This window comes from Andrena cerasifolii, chromosome 4 (genome assembly GCF_050908995.1).
Source record: "Andrena cerasifolii isolate SP2316 chromosome 4, iyAndCera1_principal, whole genome shotgun sequence".
NCBI lineage: Eukaryota > Metazoa > Arthropoda > Insecta > Hymenoptera > Andrenidae > Andrena > Andrena cerasifolii.
Window position 1 is genome coordinate 14,501,448 of NC_135121.1, and position 19,311 is coordinate 14,520,758.

The 19,311-nt window shown below is 37.9% G+C and overlaps 3 protein-coding genes across 4 annotated transcripts; all 3 read left to right on the forward strand.

Moving 5' to 3' along the window:
- Nucleotides 1–750: 750 nt before the first annotated feature.
- On the forward strand, nucleotides 751–5,266 carry Ef1a-f2 (elongation factor 1-alpha F2). Its single transcript, XM_076811111.1, has 5 exons — nucleotides 751–898; nucleotides 2,391–2,565; nucleotides 3,070–3,678; nucleotides 3,890–4,165; nucleotides 4,419–5,266. Exons 2-5 carry the CDS (start codon nucleotides 2,422–2,424, stop codon nucleotides 4,773–4,775), a joined length of 1,386 nt encoding a protein of 461 aa, XP_076667226.1. The 5' UTR covers nucleotides 751–898; nucleotides 2,391–2,421; the 3' UTR covers nucleotides 4,776–5,266.
- Nucleotides 5,267–6,975: 1,709 nt separating this feature from the next.
- Nucleotides 6,976–7,833, forward strand: Mrps14 (mitochondrial ribosomal protein S14). Its single transcript, XM_076811112.1, has 3 exons — nucleotides 6,976–7,134; nucleotides 7,251–7,391; nucleotides 7,546–7,833. Exons 1-3 carry the CDS (start codon nucleotides 7,060–7,062, stop codon nucleotides 7,729–7,731), a joined length of 402 nt encoding a protein of 133 aa, XP_076667227.1. The 5' UTR covers nucleotides 6,976–7,059; the 3' UTR covers nucleotides 7,732–7,833.
- A 527-nt stretch (nucleotides 7,834–8,360) lies between these two features.
- On the forward strand, nucleotides 8,361–19,103 carry LOC143367579 (gustatory receptor for sugar taste 64f). 2 transcript variants are annotated; one of them, XM_076809535.1, is made up of 10 exons: nucleotides 8,361–9,023; nucleotides 12,331–12,572; nucleotides 12,669–12,900; nucleotides 15,048–15,183; nucleotides 16,253–16,452; nucleotides 16,780–16,871; nucleotides 17,790–18,010; nucleotides 18,402–18,567; nucleotides 18,737–18,826; nucleotides 18,908–19,103. In XM_076809535.1, the coding sequence occupies exons 2-10, from the start codon at nucleotides 12,354–12,356 to the stop codon at nucleotides 18,971–18,973; spliced, it is 1,422 nt and encodes a 473-aa protein (XP_076665650.1). In that variant the 5' UTR covers nucleotides 8,361–9,023; nucleotides 12,331–12,353; the 3' UTR covers nucleotides 18,974–19,103. The 2 variants fall into 2 exon arrangements, with proteins under 2 accessions (XP_076665650.1, XP_076665649.1); XM_076809534.1 differs by having other exon boundaries at nucleotides 18,399–18,567; nucleotides 18,908–19,094.
- The last annotated feature ends 208 nt before the right edge of the window (nucleotides 19,104–19,311 follow it).

Genomic DNA, 19,311 nt, shown 5'->3' on the forward strand with positions numbered 1-19,311 from the left:
AGAATGGAATGCATTTATTCTATCGCATCGTCGAATGCATATAATAATGCTAATAAAAGTAATTGCATACAGTAATTTTGTAATGAAATTTAAACATACATTTTAAAGCCCTTTAATAGTTCGATACGTTTTAAAATCCTTTATTGCAATCCTCAACTCTCAGAAGCTGGAGTGCAACATAGCCTCGCTACATCGACTCCGGCAAGAGCAGATGCGACTACATTGAACTCACCTATACAATCTTCGATTGAACGTTCCGAGGAAAGGTCAGTCTGGGGAAAAATCGAATTCTGCTTCGCATCATTGTTTAATATCTTACGATTCGATGGATTCAGGGTCATATCATTGAATCAGATGGTACGGAATACGGATGCACAAATGCATCCCTGAACGGAACGACCCGATGCTCTCTCTTCGAACTATCTCCATCTTTTTCCCGATTCCATGCTCGCACACATGCATACGCGCATCCCAGAAATACCTATATGTATATATCTGTATATGAGCTTCGACACGCCTGTTGTTGCTGCGTAACCGTAGCCTCGAAACCAGCCGTCTATCCTCCGAAAACTTTAATTTCACTGCTCATTGGGATCTAAGATTTTTTAACGAGTTTACTACAATTAATTCGAGCGGCGCTTCTTCCCATTTATGGATATATTAATTACGAGCCGAACATAATAAATTGTGTAGAAGGAAACGGTTCATTGTTTCACGAGTGATCGATATGATGGAGGCGCTGGGTTGGAGCCTACGGCCGGGAAGCCGTATGCGCATGTCACTTCACTTGGGCGATCTCTTTCTGTCGTGGCATCTGGAGGTGAGTGGTTGTTCGTGGTTTTCGCACAGCAGTATAATCCGTCGATTTTCTTACCGGGAAGATAGCATCGAACGTCAGGTACGGAATAGAACGACGAGGGAAATATCGGCGAGATGTGTTGTGACAACAGTTTTGCGGGATTATTAATTTTCTCGGTGAATTTCGACGTTGGATAAGTGGCGCATGGCTGGTCGGCCGTATTCGCCGGCTGTTCGAACGCTGACCACATGCTGATCTTCGTAAAAGTTGTTCGGCATGCCTTACAAAAAGCCTCGTATCCCGCGATTAATTGTCGGCCGCGTGAAAAAGAATCCAGGTGGCCCGGCGAATCACCGGTTAAAAAATTGATCGTTTAAGCTTAAAAAGTTCGAAAAATGCAAATAACCGGATGCAGTATGGCGGTCACTTGTCAGAGATGGAGATTCGGTCACGAGTTCGTGCATCATTTGGAACATTTGTTGTGCAAAGCTTTCATTTGTGCGTCCCACGGTTTCACAATGGCATCGGTGAAAGTAATTTTAGCGGCACGACTGAAAAGGAGCTGTAATTGGTGCTTGATTCTTTGTAACAGAAGCATCCAGGCATGCATTCGCGAGTCGGCTGGAAATCTTGTGCAACGACGACCTTGTGGGACGACTTTTCGCCGACAATGGAGCTCGCTTGCTGATTTCCAGTGTGACGGATTGCTTAAATCGGCTCTCCTCGATTTTATTCAAACGATTTATCGCTGTGAAGAAGTGATAACAAGTGAACATTGAATCATGAAATCTATGGAGTGCATACATTTTTAATCGATTGCTATTCGCGTTACATGTAATACTCGCCTTTCGAGATTGAATGCTCTATTACATAATACTAACCGGCATTTCTAGTGCTCACAATAGATATTTTTATATAAATATTTAATTTTTCAACAACTTCATTTCTCGTACAGGAATAATAATTTTCAATTGTAATTAGCTACTCGAAAGTTACTTTAGTAACATGGAAATGGTAATATCTATAGCGTTCGCTTGATAAAATTAAATGTTATCGCTTCCGCTGTCAATTTCTGAGTAACAAAACCGCAAATAATTAAGGATCATTACAGCTCTTTTGATTGGAAAATGTTACATCGAAAGTCTCGTAACGTGGCATCGTGCGATGCCAAGCGTCAAGAAAATCGTGGCAACGCTGCAGTGCTCCCTCGCCATCTACAAAATGGCTACCGGTTCCGTTCTCGAATATTCACATATCGCCACGTGGACATTAGGACAAAGGCCCCTGCCGTATTTCAATCGAACTTCATAGTTTCTGTATCTACATAATTTTAACGTAAAAGTCAATTTTTCGCGCGACGTTTTGCAAATTCTAGGCGGATTATATCTGTAAATTTGGAGCGCTAACTTACCTTTCCGAGCATGTGGAGTACGCACATACCTTTTTTTAATTCCAAGTGATATTTTCATCATGCTTAATAGAATCAATGATCTGTTTTCCTAAATATTTATAAGTACTTCGCAATTGTCGCGTTAATAACTTACAACTATATGTGCACATATATTAAATATACATATTCGTTTGTTTCCAGAGTTAATCGGTAGTTTTATTAAAACTTCACCATGGGTAAGGAGAAGATTCATATTAACATTGTCGTCATTGGACATGTCGACTCCGGCAAGTCCACCACCACCGGTCATTTGATCTACAAATGCGGTGGTATCGACAAACGTACCATTGAAAAGTTTGAGAAGGAAGCCCAGGAGGTAAGCAGAAAATATTTGTAACTCGCGCCTGTATCTTCTTTCAAAGTTTAGTACATAATAAATACTTAATGTCACTGATAACTTATATTATCTTGGCGCAGTGATGGTGAGCTATAAATATTACTTCTAATATTTTGTACTAAATTTCTGTCGGAGATACAAAGTGGACTTAACCAGACGGGAGGCACACTCCATATTGTAACACAGGTTGTCGCTACCGGGTCAAAAATACCCAAAATTGAAACATAAAAAAACCACAGTTTCGGAATATTTTTTTTAACTTTGTAATTTTTATGTTAAAGTACAGTGTTTTAAGAATCAAACAAAATTTATGAAATATTTTAAAATCTTTATTAAAGTTCTTTCAAAAATCGTAGCAAAAATTCTAACAGTTTTCATATTTTCGCAACTAGCGCCCCTGTGGTAAATTTTACCGAGTAGCGCCTCCCGCAGAGTTAATATCAGATCGAGCGGAACTTAATTCGATTTACCTTTAATTTCTAGATGGGTAAGGGATCCTTCAAATACGCTTGGGTATTGGACAAGCTGAAGGCTGAACGTGAACGTGGTATCACCATTGACATTGCCTTGTGGAAATTTGAAACCGCCAAATACTACGTTACAATTATTGACGCCCCTGGACACAGAGATTTCATCAAGAACATGATTACCGGCACCTCACAGGCTGACTGTGCTGTGTTGATCGTTGCTGCTGGTACTGGCGAGTTCGAAGCTGGTATTTCAAAGAATGGACAAACCCGTGAGCATGCTCTGCTTGCTTTTACACTTGGTGTGAAACAACTGATTGTTGGTGTTAACAAGATGGACTCTACCGAGCCACCATACTCTGAGGCCCGATTTGAGGAAATCAAGAAGGAAGTATCGTCCTACATAAAGAAAATTGGTTACAACCCGCCCGCCGTCGCGTTTGTGCCAATCTCTGGTTGGAACGGAGACAACATGCTGGAACCCTCTTCCAAGATGCCTTGGTTCAAGGGCTGGACTGTTGAGCGCAAGGAAGGGAAGGGAGAAGGAAAGACGCTGATTGAAGCACTCGATGCCATCCTTCCACCTTCAAGACCTACAGACAAGGCTCTCCGTCTTCCTCTTCAGGTCGGTTTTTCTAATTCGCCGCGACGACACACGGCACTTTTTATCTGTATATCCATAAATGATGATAACACTGTTTTTCTCATTCGCGGTTTCCACCGGAGGATTATTTTAATTCGTTGATGGTTAGAGGTGTCTGACTAAAACAATCTTCGAAGGATTATTAATATTTTTTAAGGAGCGCGCAATAATTCTGTGCTCTATTCAATTGCAGGACGTATACAAAATTGGTGGTATTGGAACAGTACCAGTCGGTCGTGTTGAAACTGGTGTTCTGAAACCAGGCATGCTCGTTACATTCGCCCCCGCGGGTCTAACCACTGAAGTTAAGTCCGTCGAGATGCACCACGAAGCTTTGACAGAAGCTGTTCCCGGTGATAACGTTGGTTTCAACGTTAAGAACGTATCTGTGAAGGAGTTGAGACGTGGTTACGTAGCAGGAGACTCTAAGAACAATCCACCCAAGGGTGCTGCTGATTTCACTGCACAGGTGCGTGGCAGGATATTATAATCAGAATTATAGAGCAGTTACTTTAGTATAATAATCTAAATAAACCGTAAGAAAAATTCTAATTGTCACAATGATGAAGCATCTTTATATTTCATTCGTGGTTTCCACCGGAAGATCATTAAGATCTGTTGATGGCTAAAGACGTCTGAGTGATACTTGCTTTAATTCATCTTTATTTTTCAATATTTTTTTTTTTACATTTTTACATCACTTTTTTATTTCTGTTGTACAGGTCATCGTGCTGAACCACCCTGGCCAAATCAGCAATGGGTACACACCAGTGTTGGATTGCCACACTGCTCACATCGCGTGTAAGTTCGCCGAAATCAAGGAGAAGTGCGACCGTCGTACTGGAAAAACCACCGAAGAGAATCCAAAGTCCATCAAGTCCGGAGATGCCGCCATTGTTATGCTCGTGCCGAGCAAACCCATGTGCGTTGAGGCTTTCCAAGAGTTCCCGCCCTTGGGACGTTTCGCCGTTCGTGACATGCGTCAAACGGTGGCGGTCGGTGTCATCAAAGCTGTCAATTTCAAGGACGCCGCGGGCAAGGTCACCAAGGCTGCCGAGAAGGCCCAGAAAAAGAAATAACTAGTTTCCGTATATATACCCCGCCAGATGAGTGTCGGCGTATAGTAGCCGAAGTAGTTTGCCTTCTTTCCTCACGTTACTCGCGCGAGAATGGCGTTAGGCTGCCGCCATCGAACGCCGCGCTATTCCCTATGGAATCCCAACCAATGATTAAGAATAATAGAATTGGTAAAGAATCGCGTCGACTGGCCTTTCGTCTGCAAGAAGTTGCACGTTCGCCACATCTCTTTGACATTCGCATATTCCGTTTATCGAAGTGGTTGCTACGGCACTTCTCTCATCGAAAAGAATTCCGCAGGAAAGATGAACGGCTGGGCGATGGTGGGCAAAAGCCATTTCTCGATAATACGACTTCCGCGAGGAAAGAAGGTAAACTACGAGAGCTACTTTTAATATCTGTTTCACAAGAACATCCAACAGACATCATAATTTAGCTCGGCTTAATTATATTTTCTAATTATTATACGGAAATAAATCCTATATCTGCGATATTCGGAAACATCTCATTATTATTTTTTTGCCGTCGTTATTACTAATTATTGATCATGCCATCCTTTATCGCGAAACTCTTCGTATTTCGAACATCGATCTTTTTTAACGCATCACTTCGACAAGTTACTCTTCTTCTATCACCATCTCAATTCGCTCATCGTAAATCTGGTACCTACGTTGATTAAATAAAATAAATGACACTGAGCAGCAAAGTCAAGGAAAAGTTGGTAGTTCCAGTACAGATTTAGTTGTGGGACATGGGACCTGCTTTTTTTTTTAATATTGCTTTTTGATTACCTGACTTAGGTAAGGAATTGAACTGCTGAAAATATATACACAAAACACTTTTCTACGAGATATTTCTTTACAAAGATTTTACCTTGTCTTTTTACACTTCTATATCGAAAGGAAGTACGTGCGGAGATACGATTGCTCTGCAATGGTTCATCACTTTTAGCCCGCGATTCTATAGTTGAGATTGGTTAACAACGGTTTTTTGTACATACGTATAAATAACAGTAATAACGAATGAAAGTGAATAAAGGAGCTACGGAAACAATTACTGATTCATTCTTGTATTTGTTGTCCAGCTTCCTGCTCCTCCCAGGTATTTCTCTGTTCCAAAACTTCTAAGGAAGTTTTTACATTCTTTAGCGTACAAAACTGGGACGAAAGGTATAAAGTAATAAACATGGAGAACCCCTTGGAACGTATAATTCTTTCCATTACTAAAATTTGAAGGCTTTACCAAACACCCCGTGCGGAGGATTAATAATCTAATTTTAAAAATCTATTATAAATTAACAAATATCTTTCATAAACACGTTTCTTTGAAAGAAGAAATTATCTGGCAAAATTGTTTTTTTAAACATGTAACAATCTTTTGCAGAGGAAGCAGAAATTGGAACTTAATTTCTAAACTGTACATATAATAGTTTCTAATTTTTATTAAACGAATTGATGCTCATGGGTTGATATTTCGAAGACTTTTACACAGAGTTTATTTTTCGTCAGACAATATGAGCATGCAGCGCTGAATAAAATACTTAACCACCCCATTCCTGCCTCCCGAGAGACGCTACGAAGTACAGCATTCCCATTTGTGGCACAGACCGCATAATTATAAAAAATATACACTTTTCTAAAGAATTAATCATTTCAAATCCTATCCTAATGGATACATTTCATGAGTTACAATAGTTCGATTATAAAGCATCCAATCAGATCGTCAGGCTGCTGTTAAGAAAACTGAATTCTATTACACTCGAGCAGAAAATTGACACATTTATTAATAAAACCATTATCAATTTATAGTTTATTATACACGTTTAAACTTTTCTATAGCTTACGCGAAGCACGAATAAGTATGTAAGCAGGGTCGCCGTGAATAGTGTGGAATTCCACATTCGGGGATTTGGAAGGCATTAACATTTTTCATTTTTTATTTGCGTAGTTTGTTGCTGTTTATCACATACACCGTGTGTTTGTTAAGCTGTTGAAATTTGATCTTTTATAGCGAATTCGGTAACTCGCACTGACTCTGCACTGGTGCCAAAAAAATGACTTGGATTGGTTGATTCTTATAGAGCTATCTTCCTTTCTATCAGAAACAACCAATTTAAGTCGTTTTCTGGCACCAGTGCAGAGTCAGTGCGAGGTACCGAATTCGCTATTAAATTTGTACTCTCTCCTCAACTCCACACTTCGGAGAAATTTGCTGCGTCAATCTCCATCCTATACGTTTTTCTATGGCATACGAGTCAAGTTAGGAACAGCTGTGCGTGTATCAAACATGGCGGCTATAAGAAATGGTTTGTCAATGTTTTCAAATTTCCTTTCGAAAAGCACGAATTTTATAGCACCTGGTGTAAGTACAAATACCTGTTTGCTACATATATATATATATATCAGTAAAAAATATGACTGGATTTCATGGTTTGCCAGGAAGAATGAAATTTATAAATTCAACTATTCGCCGCTTAGTTTCAGCAGGTGCGTAATAAATATGTTGGTCGATGGATGATTCGCGATGTCAAGCGAAGGAAATTGGCGGAGGAGTATGCACCGATCAGGTTGCGAATGGTAGCAATGAAAAGAAATAATATTTTGCCGCCTGAAATTCGGGTATGGTGTACTCACAGTTTAACCGTAAAATCTGAAGCTAGCTTGCGAAAGAATTTATGCTTCGAGTCATTAATAATTTAACAATGAAAACTACAGAATAATGTAATCGTAATCCGGTGTTTATTCCATTACAAATCTTTGTCTTCTCTTTCAGGAACTTGTTAGCAAACAATTCGACGAGCAAATTCCACGTCAGTCTGCTCTAAGGCAGTTAACGAACCGTTGCATATTAACTTCTCGCCCACGCGGTGTAGTTCATAGGTGGAGGCTATCAAGAATCGTATTCCGCGACTTGGCAGATAATAATAAGTTAGCTGGGGTACAGCGGGCTATATGGTAGAGCGGACTGCACTATTATCCCACAAGTTGGTTAAGGTTTCTAAGATTGTAGATATAGCTGAGCATAAAAGTGTTTAATAAATTAATAAAATAGTAAACAGAAGTGGGCGCTGTGTTTTTACTATCGCTCTGATACAATATGTTGTTATGTCACTGTATCAGTGCTGTTTTAACCTGGAGGTGAAAGAGGCAGTAGCCTCCGGCAGGGATTGTAACCGTAACCCTAAGCCGGTTCGGTTCTTAGTACAGTAGATTAACGCGCATAACTGGGTAACCCAAAGCATCCAGGCACAGATTCACCCGGTTAACCCGCTCTTAGAGCGGGTTACAGTAATACGGTAGAGGGCGTAGTTTTTCCCCAATTTCGTGAAATCGAGCTGTACTTATGAATTTTTATCTCAGAAACTGTATATCGCATTAGGTTCATTCTTTTGTTATTTTAATGCAGAAGGTTTTGCCTACTTGAATAATATTTTTTTGGAAATTATTTGTGTAATGTCAAATTATAAACAAATTCTTATTTTGCAAATTTCTCCTCGAGGGTGACATGTTTCTAAATTTGAAAGAAAAGACAATATTCTTTGAATTTCGTATATAATAGTTGTGTTAAAAATATTATTTTTATTATAAATAAATATAATACCTTTCGAATATAAAATCCACTTATACTTGGGGAGGTAGGGGGTAGAAATCGCGAAAATTACCCCTACTTAATTTACGGACGGCCCCAAATGGCATATAAATCCAAATCTTTGTCTCCAATGCTGGCAAAAGATGTAACGATTGCGAGTTGTAATTTGTAATCAATAAAAATACATGACAATTACGCTTGAATCAAGGTTTTCGTAAAAGAAGTTACGAATTGTTTCTTTTACGTTAAAAAGGAAGCGCGGTAATTTGAAGGAAACAAATTGATACTTATCTCTTTGGCCAAGGTTTTCTCATCTAAAAAAATGGAATTAGCACGCAATGAGACTTGCAATACAAACAGTGTATGATCGTGTATCTCGCGTACGATTACATATCAATGTTGGAGCGTTAGAAACCAGTAGTATAAGTACCTATCTGATCAGGCATGCATAGCGCAGGTCCGAGTACATACCTATACAATATACATACATATACAAGTTTAGTTCCTTCTGAATCAAGAAACTCTTTACGAGTTAGTACACAATGGCATGCTCGCGCAGTGGATTCTCTTTTGTTCCCGTTCAAAATTGACCTGTTGCATTCGTTGTCATCGTTTTTAATAGCGGGACGCCCAAAATATGGGAGTCATTGTCACGTGACTTTGTAAGTACCTTGATTTAAATAATAACGCATCAAATATTTTACTATATTTACCATTCATTTTCCAAAATTAAGATATTTATTTAGAAAGTATTAAACAATAGTAAATAACATTTTGTACTATTGGAAATAGAAGGTTTTACATAAAAAATAAATAATAATAATTTACATAAAAATATTTATGTAATCAATTATGCAGTGAATTAATGGTATATGCAGAGAAATGTGATCATTCTTAATAATAACAATCGTATTTTTCCTCTTTGTATTTATAATCGAAGTGATTTCAACGCGATGAATTGCTGCGAAATTTGGGCCGAGGTGTGAAATGGCAAGGAAGCGTACAACGAATTTATTTCAACATTTTATTCCTTCGTGAAAACGCAATCTTGTGAAATCGATAATATTACAAATCGATGAGAGATAAAATAAGCGATTATCTTTGCACACAATAGTTACACACTTATAATTTCCGCGAGGTTGTAATATAAAAGAAAAAATGATTCCCTTCGCGTGCAAAGGGGGTGACATTATACATATATTACAGCTTGCGGAACGTTCTCTGTGTCAATATTTGTTTCATTTATTTTTCAGCTTTGAATTGCAAGAAACACATTTGCGTATGGCACAAACAATGGACTGAGAAAAATTATGTATACTTATAGATTTTTATACTTTTCAATGACATCTGAGAATTTTCGTTAACAAATTCATTTCGCAAAATCTTTATCTCAAACCACAAACGTTTCCTCGATTTCAACAACTGTTTTGTTACTTACAAAAATATAAAATTATTCTGTGGACGCAAACCCAGAATTTACGCAAACGAACTTTCTAAAATTTAATTTTCTTCAACTCAATATCGCCTAATACTTTTATAAAAAAATCAAATTTCGACTAAATAGCGTCATAAATTAATTCTAACAGCACAGGGAGCATGTAGCAACTCTATGTAGATTTAAACGCGTTTGTTACCACATGTTTCATTCATGTTGCAATAATTTCTCTTAAACAGGAGCGACAATTTACTGCAGACTTATAACAAAACTTTTGTATGAGGGCCAGAAACGTGGAAACTGTCATTGATAGGCCGACATTAGGGAGGAGCGATACAATATAGGCGAAAATTTAAATTTGAATTTTTTGAACTTTCGATTAACCAAACACAACTGTAAACAAATTTTGGAAAAATATTCATGTCTGCAGGTTCCTTTTTCTCTTAAAACTGTAAAAAATAAGATTCATACTGTGAATTTTTACATTTTTAAGAGAAAAAGGAATCTGCAGACATGAATATTTTCCAATTTTTTTTGAAACTGTAAAAAATAAGATTCATATTGTGAATTTTTACATTTTTAAGAGAAAAAGGAACCTGCAGACATGAATATTATCCATTTTTTTAAAAACTGTAAAAAATAAGATTCATATTGTGAATTTTTGCATTTTTAAGAGAAAAAGGAACCTGCAGACATGAATATTTTCCAAATTTTTTAAAAACTGTAAAAAATAAGATTCATATTGTGAATTTTTACATTTTTAAGAGAAAAGGGAACCTGCAGACATGAATATTTTACAAATTTGTTTAAAACTGTAAAAAATAAGATTCATATTGTGAATTTTTGCATTTTTAAGAGAAGAAGGAACCTGCAGAAAATGAATATTTTGCCAAAATTTTATTACAGTTGTGTATGGTTAATCGAAAGATAACTATCCCTTATCCAGGCCAACTGAAAATTCAAATTTAAATTGTCGCCTATATAGTATCGCTCCGCCCTAACCGACGTGACTGGATTACGTAGATACAGATGTATTGCTTTGTCTAGCTCAGTTGCTTTAAAGTGCATTTAGACGAAAACGAATATTGATGTGTAACAGGGTAGCACCAGAAATAAAGTCTTTGCATAAGGACTGTGGTCGTCGTAAATTAACAAGACCTTGAAGCGTCAACACATTAGTTCATATCCTGGATAAACATTTGTCACCCCCTTTCCAGGAACATGGAGTATGTCGTTGGTATCGTTTGTCTACAACGCGCGTCACGCTGTGGAATATCCACAATTGGTAATTAATTAAAGAACGCAGCCCCCTCGATATACGAGGTAACTCTCCCTTAGAGTTCGTCGAAATTCCCTGCCCTTGCACCCTGCAACGTGCGATTTAATCCGATACCTACCACGCTCCTCGTGACTGGAAACACGAGGCATCAGCTCCAGTTTCGTAAAACGTAAAACATTGGTACAATCAATTTTACCACTACTCTCGATCGGTATACAAGATGTGTCACGAAAAAGCACCCTTAAGGGAGATGGTTGGCGCGGTAAAATGGAGCAAAGTAGGTTCGGGGAAAATTATGTCGAAAATGTATGTAATGTAATAAATATTATCAAAGGTATCAAAAAAGTAAAACCTGGAATGAGAATGAATCAATTTTTAAATGGTCCCCTCGATCACCAGATACACATTTCACATTTAGACTTCCATTTTTGGGGTGCAATGAAACAAGCAGTCCACAGGGGCATATTTGAGTACTTTTTGCGTTGAGTAGATTTGGGGTAGAACAGTAGGATTAAAATATCATTTTTTAAAAATTGTAGGGTACCATAATACGTAATTTTTAGAAGAATTTGTTCTGTTGCGATGTGCATAAATTTTCTTTTTAATGAGCTGAAATACTGTAGCGATTTTTGGCCATTTTGATGTCTATCAAAGATTGCCCAGTTTCAGGATACAAGGAGATCCCTTAATAATTTAGTTTACCGGTTATAACTTAAGGGGTGGGTCAAAATTTTCTAAAGAGGATCAAGTCAACAAGATACGATCGACCGTGTATACTATTCGAGTGATAATGATAGTTTCTAGAAGAATTATGGCGTAGGAACTTTTAATAATTACTTAACAGCTTAGAGCAGTTTTTGATTATAAACAATTTCTCTTTTCTAGATAGCATTGAATGCTAGAATCTTCAAGACGTTTCTTAGAAAAAATAGCATATCCTAACATGCTATTCTGTGTAAAATATTCTGAAAAATCTAAAGAAACCTATTTACAATTTTTTTGACGACTGAAATAATATATCAATCCGTTTGTTTTTAGAAGAATTAGATTATTCTCGTATTTTGCAATAGAATGTAATATCTCTCTAGAATTATTCTGTTAAAATGTTGCAGAAATTGTATGTATACTACTGTAATACTTAAAATCAAACAATTACTAATTTATATCTGTAATTGTTAAGTGAAATATTTGCTTATCACATTAAATCTTCAATTGTTAAATGAAGTTTCTAATTATTTATTGAAACATTTAACAGGATTACACCAGAGACACAATGTAATGGTCGCTTTAACAACTATGCGCTCAGATGCCCAGGTCATAATGCTAAAAACAAAAATTGCCCTGAATGAGATTCCTATTAAGAGTTCGAGTCAAATGATCTGGCCGTTTCTGGTGCATCAGAAAGATGACGATGACGCCGAAGAATTAAGCATGCATCGAACAAGTTTCTCGAGAGTGAGGCTCCCAGACAGTCGAAATTATCCTATAGATGCTCGGGTAAGATTATAAATAACGTCATCCCTCGAGTTCTCGCAATGTCAACTCAGTTTCCACACAAATTTTAACTAACATCGTTCCTTCATTCTTTCACAGGTCTCAGAAAGCTTTCACTGTGCGATGGCACCCATTTTGAGCGTGGCCCAAATATTTGGTGTATTTCCAATATCTGGAGTACGATCGTCGTCGCCCACGAAGCTTCACTTTAAGAGATTTTCGTTCCTCACTGTCTACTCTACAGTCATCGTTATAATGACACTTTTCGTCACGATCATATCGGTGGCTTACATGGTGAAGAGCTTGAACGCGGAGACGTTCCAAACGCGTGGTAAGCGTTTTCTAAATCTTATAAATTTCTACGAAACATTTCTATAGGATTCACGATGTGTGATAAATGGTACATGCAACACTGAGGCAATTATATTACTGTAACGTGGTTCCAAAATTCCATTCTACAGAGGGTGGCTAAATTCTTGTACTCAAAACATTTTCGTCAATTTTTGGGATCATTTTAAAAGGGAGTTAATACGATTAAAACAAAATCTTAAACTGGCAACTAAAGGTTCTGAAAGGAAACTTTCTTAGCTTTCCAAAACGCTCATGAGAAATTTGTCTACGATCATGAGTTCGCAAATTATAGGTGCTCAAAGTGAAAGGTACCTTGTTTGCTTTGATCGCGAATAACTCTGTCAATAAAAATCATGCAACAAAATAAAAAAAAAGAGAAATTAAAGAGAAATGTTTGCTCTATAAGAGCTCTTCGTTGGATTTACCGGAAACAAATTTTTTTGGCCCGTACATACGTTCAAACTAGGCGAAAATATTTGAAACTTCGTTTTCTGCGCTTCATCTTGATAAAACGGTATCTTAATGGATGAAAAAATTGATTCCTTGATTAAAAAAACTAGAAACTGCAAGCGTTAAAATCATGGACCTAAGAATTAAATCAGCGCTGTCCAGCGTAGGGGCCCCTCACGGGCCTGCTTCCCCCTCCAATCTTTCTCTCGCACAGCGTGCCTTCCGTTGTCAAGGAGACCGCGCGACGCTAAGAAGGCTGCCATGACGGGCTAGCCGGGCTAGCGTCTTCGCAGTTAGCGTCGCGCGGTATCCCTGACAACGCGGACGAGAGTGGGAGAACCCCAAGCTCCCGCGGGAGCAACCTTGGACAGCGCTGAATTAAATGGACGGAGCACAAAGCTGTCGGGCCTAAGCTCGTATAAGTAAGGGGGTGTATGATACTGCGCATGCGGTGGTGGACGATCGGTGATTGGTTAATGAAAGTGACGTATCATTGATAAGAGGCATTGCCTCTTTTATATTTTTTTATGGTTAAGTTTGTCGTTGAGTTTGAAACGTTAATACGTAATTGCAACATTATATTTTGGTGTCTTAAGACTTGGTATAACTTATGCCACTCGTTAATTGAGGGGCTCATATGTAGGTACATGTATATGTATGCACATATACCATAAAAAACTTAAAAAAAAAGCCAAAAAATTACGCTTTTTACGGTACAACTTCAAAAAAGTAAAAAAATTACAAAAAAGTATATATATATATATATATATATATATATATATATATATCGAAGATATATTGGTATATTGGAAAATACAATATAATGATACAGTTAATTGATTCTATTCCCAATCATTCCTTTCATCGATTCTTCGATGATTCTTTTATGGTATATACATATAAGTAATATATAAGTATACATACATATGTATAGTTTTATACATATAAGCATATTTTAATACACCCTTTATAAGCATTCCGTTTCAAGTAAAGCGCGACGCATGCGAACTACTCCGCCAATCACAAGCCGTCCACCACACTTCTCTCCTCCCGATCGACTGGCTCGACCCTCTCGTCCATGTTAACACTTTGTGCTCCGTCCACTTAATTCTTAAGTCCATGCTTAAAATGCGTTTTTTAAATATTTTACACGATCATATTTCGCAGAGATACATTCCATCGCTTAAACTTAGAAAATCCCAAACCCTCTCAAAGTCCTCACATATATTTATTTTCGCCCCTCGTATCTGTAATAATCAACAATTTGCGATTTTCAAACTGGAATTTCGTCCGCGACCCACGTTCTCCACAAAATAATATTCTCATCACATAAATCAGCTGAAATAAAAAAAAGGACCTTTTGGAATTAACGTCACTGCATTTGAGGAAAACCGACACCAGAGATCGGTGCCAACTGTGAAGCTCTTTAGCCTCGTAAAATCTGAACGAACCCAAGCAAATTCGTTTAGGAAAAAAAAATACAAACTCCAAACGCGCGAAGCGGTTCTTTTAAATGTCGATTCCATGATATCGCGAATTGCGCAGGCACGCGCCAATATTTTGAACGTCACGGCGTTTCTGATAACCGATAGCCGCGGAAAAATCCTTTTTCTGCTCCCCAGTGTAACGGGTGATAAAGAACGACGAGATAAGCTGACCGATTACATTGTGTTTCAGGTGGCATTACTGGAGCAACCGTGGGTGCAGTGTTCTATGGGAACAGCCTGCTGGGGGCGATACTATTTTTCCGGTTGTCTTCGCGCTGGATGTCCTTTCAGTGCGAGTGGAGGGCCATGGAGCAGTACATAGACAGGTCGATAATCGCGGGATCGCTCGTTGTCGCGCAGCGTGACACGATTCTTTGGCCACCCGATCGCGTTGTTTGCATTTTATCGGCATGCACGCGAACTTAGATACCTGCTAATCACCGTTACACTAGGAGGGGAGGAATAATTGATTTATTTTCGAGTGAAACGCTGCAATACGTCGGCACGAGATATGTACTCCTGGATGTCTGATCGCGATCTCCTTTACCCAGCTCTGCTTCGTTTTATTTTAATCCCACGAATAGGCACCAGAAGAGTTTACGTTCGTTTTGCATCGAAGGGTGGCCCTAGTTTGACGCTCTGAAAATAGGGCGAAGTTGGGGGATTTTTTAAAAGAAAAGTATTGAGTATTTTAATTCCACACTTGGCGCGTTTGTTAATTGTAATTCAAAGCATGCGCTCAAATTATTTTATGCGATAATAATCATAATTTTGTTCGGAATTATAGTGGTAGTAGTAAGAGGGGTTGGAAAAGTGTTTTGTTGCTGGGGAACATGATTCTGGCTAGCGTAGTCATCTGAAATAAAAAACGCTTTTTCTTAATCTATACGAGTGTCGTTATCGTATGCGTTTTTTTTTGTTTTAGATGACTACGACAGCCAGAATCATATTCGCCAGCCAGAAACTTTTTTTTTCAAACCCCTCTTACTAATACCACTGTAACTTTGCACAAAATTATTATTACTGCATAACAAAAATTGAGCGCATTCTTCGAATGTCATTTAATAAACGTACGAAGTTTGGAATTATAATACTGAATAGTTTTTTTTTTAAATTCCTCCAAATTTGCCTTATTTTCAGAGGGTTAAACTAGTCTTTAAATTATGAACTAGAAGAGGATAATTGATAAGTCGTTTAGTGAAACGTGGTCACTCGATAGCGCTATACAGATAATCCTAGATCTCTGATCGCGATCGTTTCCCAATCGTGCTCATTTCCCCATAAATCACTCTACACACTTAACATTGTCCTTCGGCGAATTGTTACTTGCTGTGTGGAATACTCAATTTCAATCCTAATTCAAGCATAGAATTTTTGTTTATTTATCATCTACAGTAATTGCGCCGATGGTCCGCGTCTCCGATGGAAACTTTTCCTCATTAGTGCTGTCGTTGTGCTGTTAGCTCTCGTTGAGCATGTTCTCAGCGTGATAAACAATATGGAGGGATACGAGTGGAGTGAATCGACAAATTCGACGTTTCGTAATTTTCTGAGAGTATACAGCTTGAATTCGCATGCCTTTATCTTCGATATACGTGAGAATTTATCTTACAAGAGCTGTGTACAGTAAAACCTCGTTATGAGCCCGACGAACAGGGCTGGCGGTGGGCTCATAGCGCGTTGTGGACACTATTCCGCGCGGCCAATGGCGCAAGTGAGAAAACACGAGAGCGAGCGAGAGGAAACGAAAGAGCCTCTCGCTCGTTCCCGGGTTCCCCCACTCTCGTCCGAAAGATTCCAAGAAATGGTGGGGATAGTCGTCGAGCTTTAAACGCGTAGTAGAAACGGGCTCGTAACAAGGATTTACCGTATATGTAGCGTGAACGTCGCCACCTTGCAACCACAGTTAGTTCCATTTTCAGTCGACTACAATTTGGTCTTCGGTTTGTACATCTTCGTCATCAGCAAAGTGGCAACTTTCACCTGGAACTTCACCGACATCTTCATCATACTGGTAAAAATTAAATTAATAAGTTGAAAGCTTTTCGCGTTACTTGACTCGATTATTACATTGCAAATTCGCTTTAATAGTAAATGCTGTATCTGTGATCGGATTGCAAAATGTGATATGTATGTGCTTTTCTATGCGTGCTATTCTCCCATTCATTTAAGAAGGAACCCGTTTCGCGCATGTAGAATGAGCTCATTGGCTCCGAAAGAGCGTTGGTGGGGGTACAGCTAATAGTGGAACGCACCCCATGGCTTCTCCCGGCACCAATGAGCGTCAAGCTGCGCAGAACCGGCTCTAAACTCGTCGGTCGGCAGGTTCCTTCTTAAATGACATCGAGGATAGATGAAATATAAATGTTTGCAAAATATCACATCTCCGTGTAATTTAGAACAAAAGCATGATATGATATGTGAAACTTTTTGTTACCCTAACATGGCCTAATGTGATATGTTGAGTTCTACGACTGAAGACGGAAGACGTCAATGATGAAATAATTAATGAAAATGTATAAAAAATTAATCTCCAGACCTTTCCGTAAAAAAAAATGTTTAATCAGAATATTAAGCGAACATGGAATTTTTTTAAACATTTTTGTAGCACAACCTGGTATGTCCGGTTTTCCTGATTTTACAGAAGTTTTACAAATTTTCTCAGCTGTGAAAAATTCATCTTCATTTTTTAGTCATTTATTAAGAAACTTTAATCAAAATATTAACTGAACATGGATATTTTTTAAGTTTCTTAATAAACGACTAAAAAAATAAAAATTAATTTTTCACAGCTGAGAAAATTTGTAAAATTGCTGTGCCTACTCTAAAATCAGGAAAACCGGACATAATAGGTTTTGCCATCTGACCACAGATATAAGTTTTAGAAAGAAGCAGATGCATATTTAAATATTGCTTTTGCTGTGGTATTTAGATCTCCACGGGTCTGGCTGAAAGATACAAGTCCTTGAACAAGAAACTAGCAAGCACAGTGACGAAAAATCGATCGAGATTCGATTGGCGCGAGCTGCGCGAGGATTACGCGATCCTGAGCTCCATCGTGAAGAAAGTCGACGACCAAATTTCGCCAATCATTTTTTTATCTTTCGCCAACAATCTCTACTTCATCTGTTTGCAACTACTCAACGGTTTATCGTGAGTATATTTGCTTTTCCACTTACATCGTTTTTCACTCTTTAGGCAAAATAAGCTGAAAATTTAGAATGCACTTTATTCTCCTTCCCTGCGTTTCGTTTTAATACAGGATCAATATGATGCTCCCCCACTTCCATTTTGCAATGAAAGAAGTAATCGTTTTGTTACAACTTTGCAATAAAATATTTACAGACCTATATTTACACAACTTGCAGAATATCTTGTCACAGATTGGTGATTAAATTGCCATTGACAGTAGTTTGTATTCAATTCCTAAGAATCGATTTAATGCCTCGTTAATTTCCTGCGAATAGCATAAAATATATGTGTTAAAGGAGAGCAAAGTAGCGTCAAAAGAAGTAAGTAATTTCGTTTCATCTGTCACAAGGAGGCCGAGCGAGAGCGCTGTGATAAGTGCAGTCTACTTCTTCGGCTCGTTCGCGTTCCTCATTGGTCGCACGTGCGCCGTTACTTTGTTCGCTGCAAGAATACACGACAACAGTAAAAACGCATTGCCCTATTTGTACAACTGTTCAGCTTCAAATTATGGCATCGAGGTAATTGTATCTCCCAGACATCTATATTTATAAAATTATTTCCTAACCACTGTCAAATTCTCAATTTGGGCATTTTGAGTGTATTTTATTTTACTACGGTTGAATACAATTCATCATAAATCTCGTTCTCAGTTTTCTGAATAATATCGTGAGAAATGTTTGCTCGCAGGCTCAGAGGTTGCAATATCAACTCGCTACGGACGACGCAGTTTTGACAGGACTACGTTTCTTCTCGATCACGAGAAACTTCATGCTTGCGGTAAATCGGGAGTTGTAATCAATTACTCAAAATCAAATAATCGTTTCGCGTACACTTTGTTTGATGAGGTTTTATTTACAGGTGACTGGAGCGATTGTAACGTACGAAGTTGTACTTTTACAGTTCAATGCCAACTCGAATAAATAAGTAGAAGTAATAAGTTAGACTTTAGACTGTTACCGATTTTCCTCTTGTCTGTACTTTGTATAATAGAGTTATTAGGATGTAATTAATCACACAATTTCTTCAACAGAACTCTTACGGTTTCGGCAGAAAAATATACAGCTACTTTCTTCAATCTACTTTATAGAATCATAGGCGGATTCAGGAGGCTTTTTTTTTATATTTTTGAACCTTCTTTTACAAGATTTAAAATTTGCTTATGGTTAATATTTTAATATTTCTATCTGATACTATAGCCTAAACAATTAAATTCACATTAATAGTTTTATCATAATAATACATAATGTTATAATATTTGTATA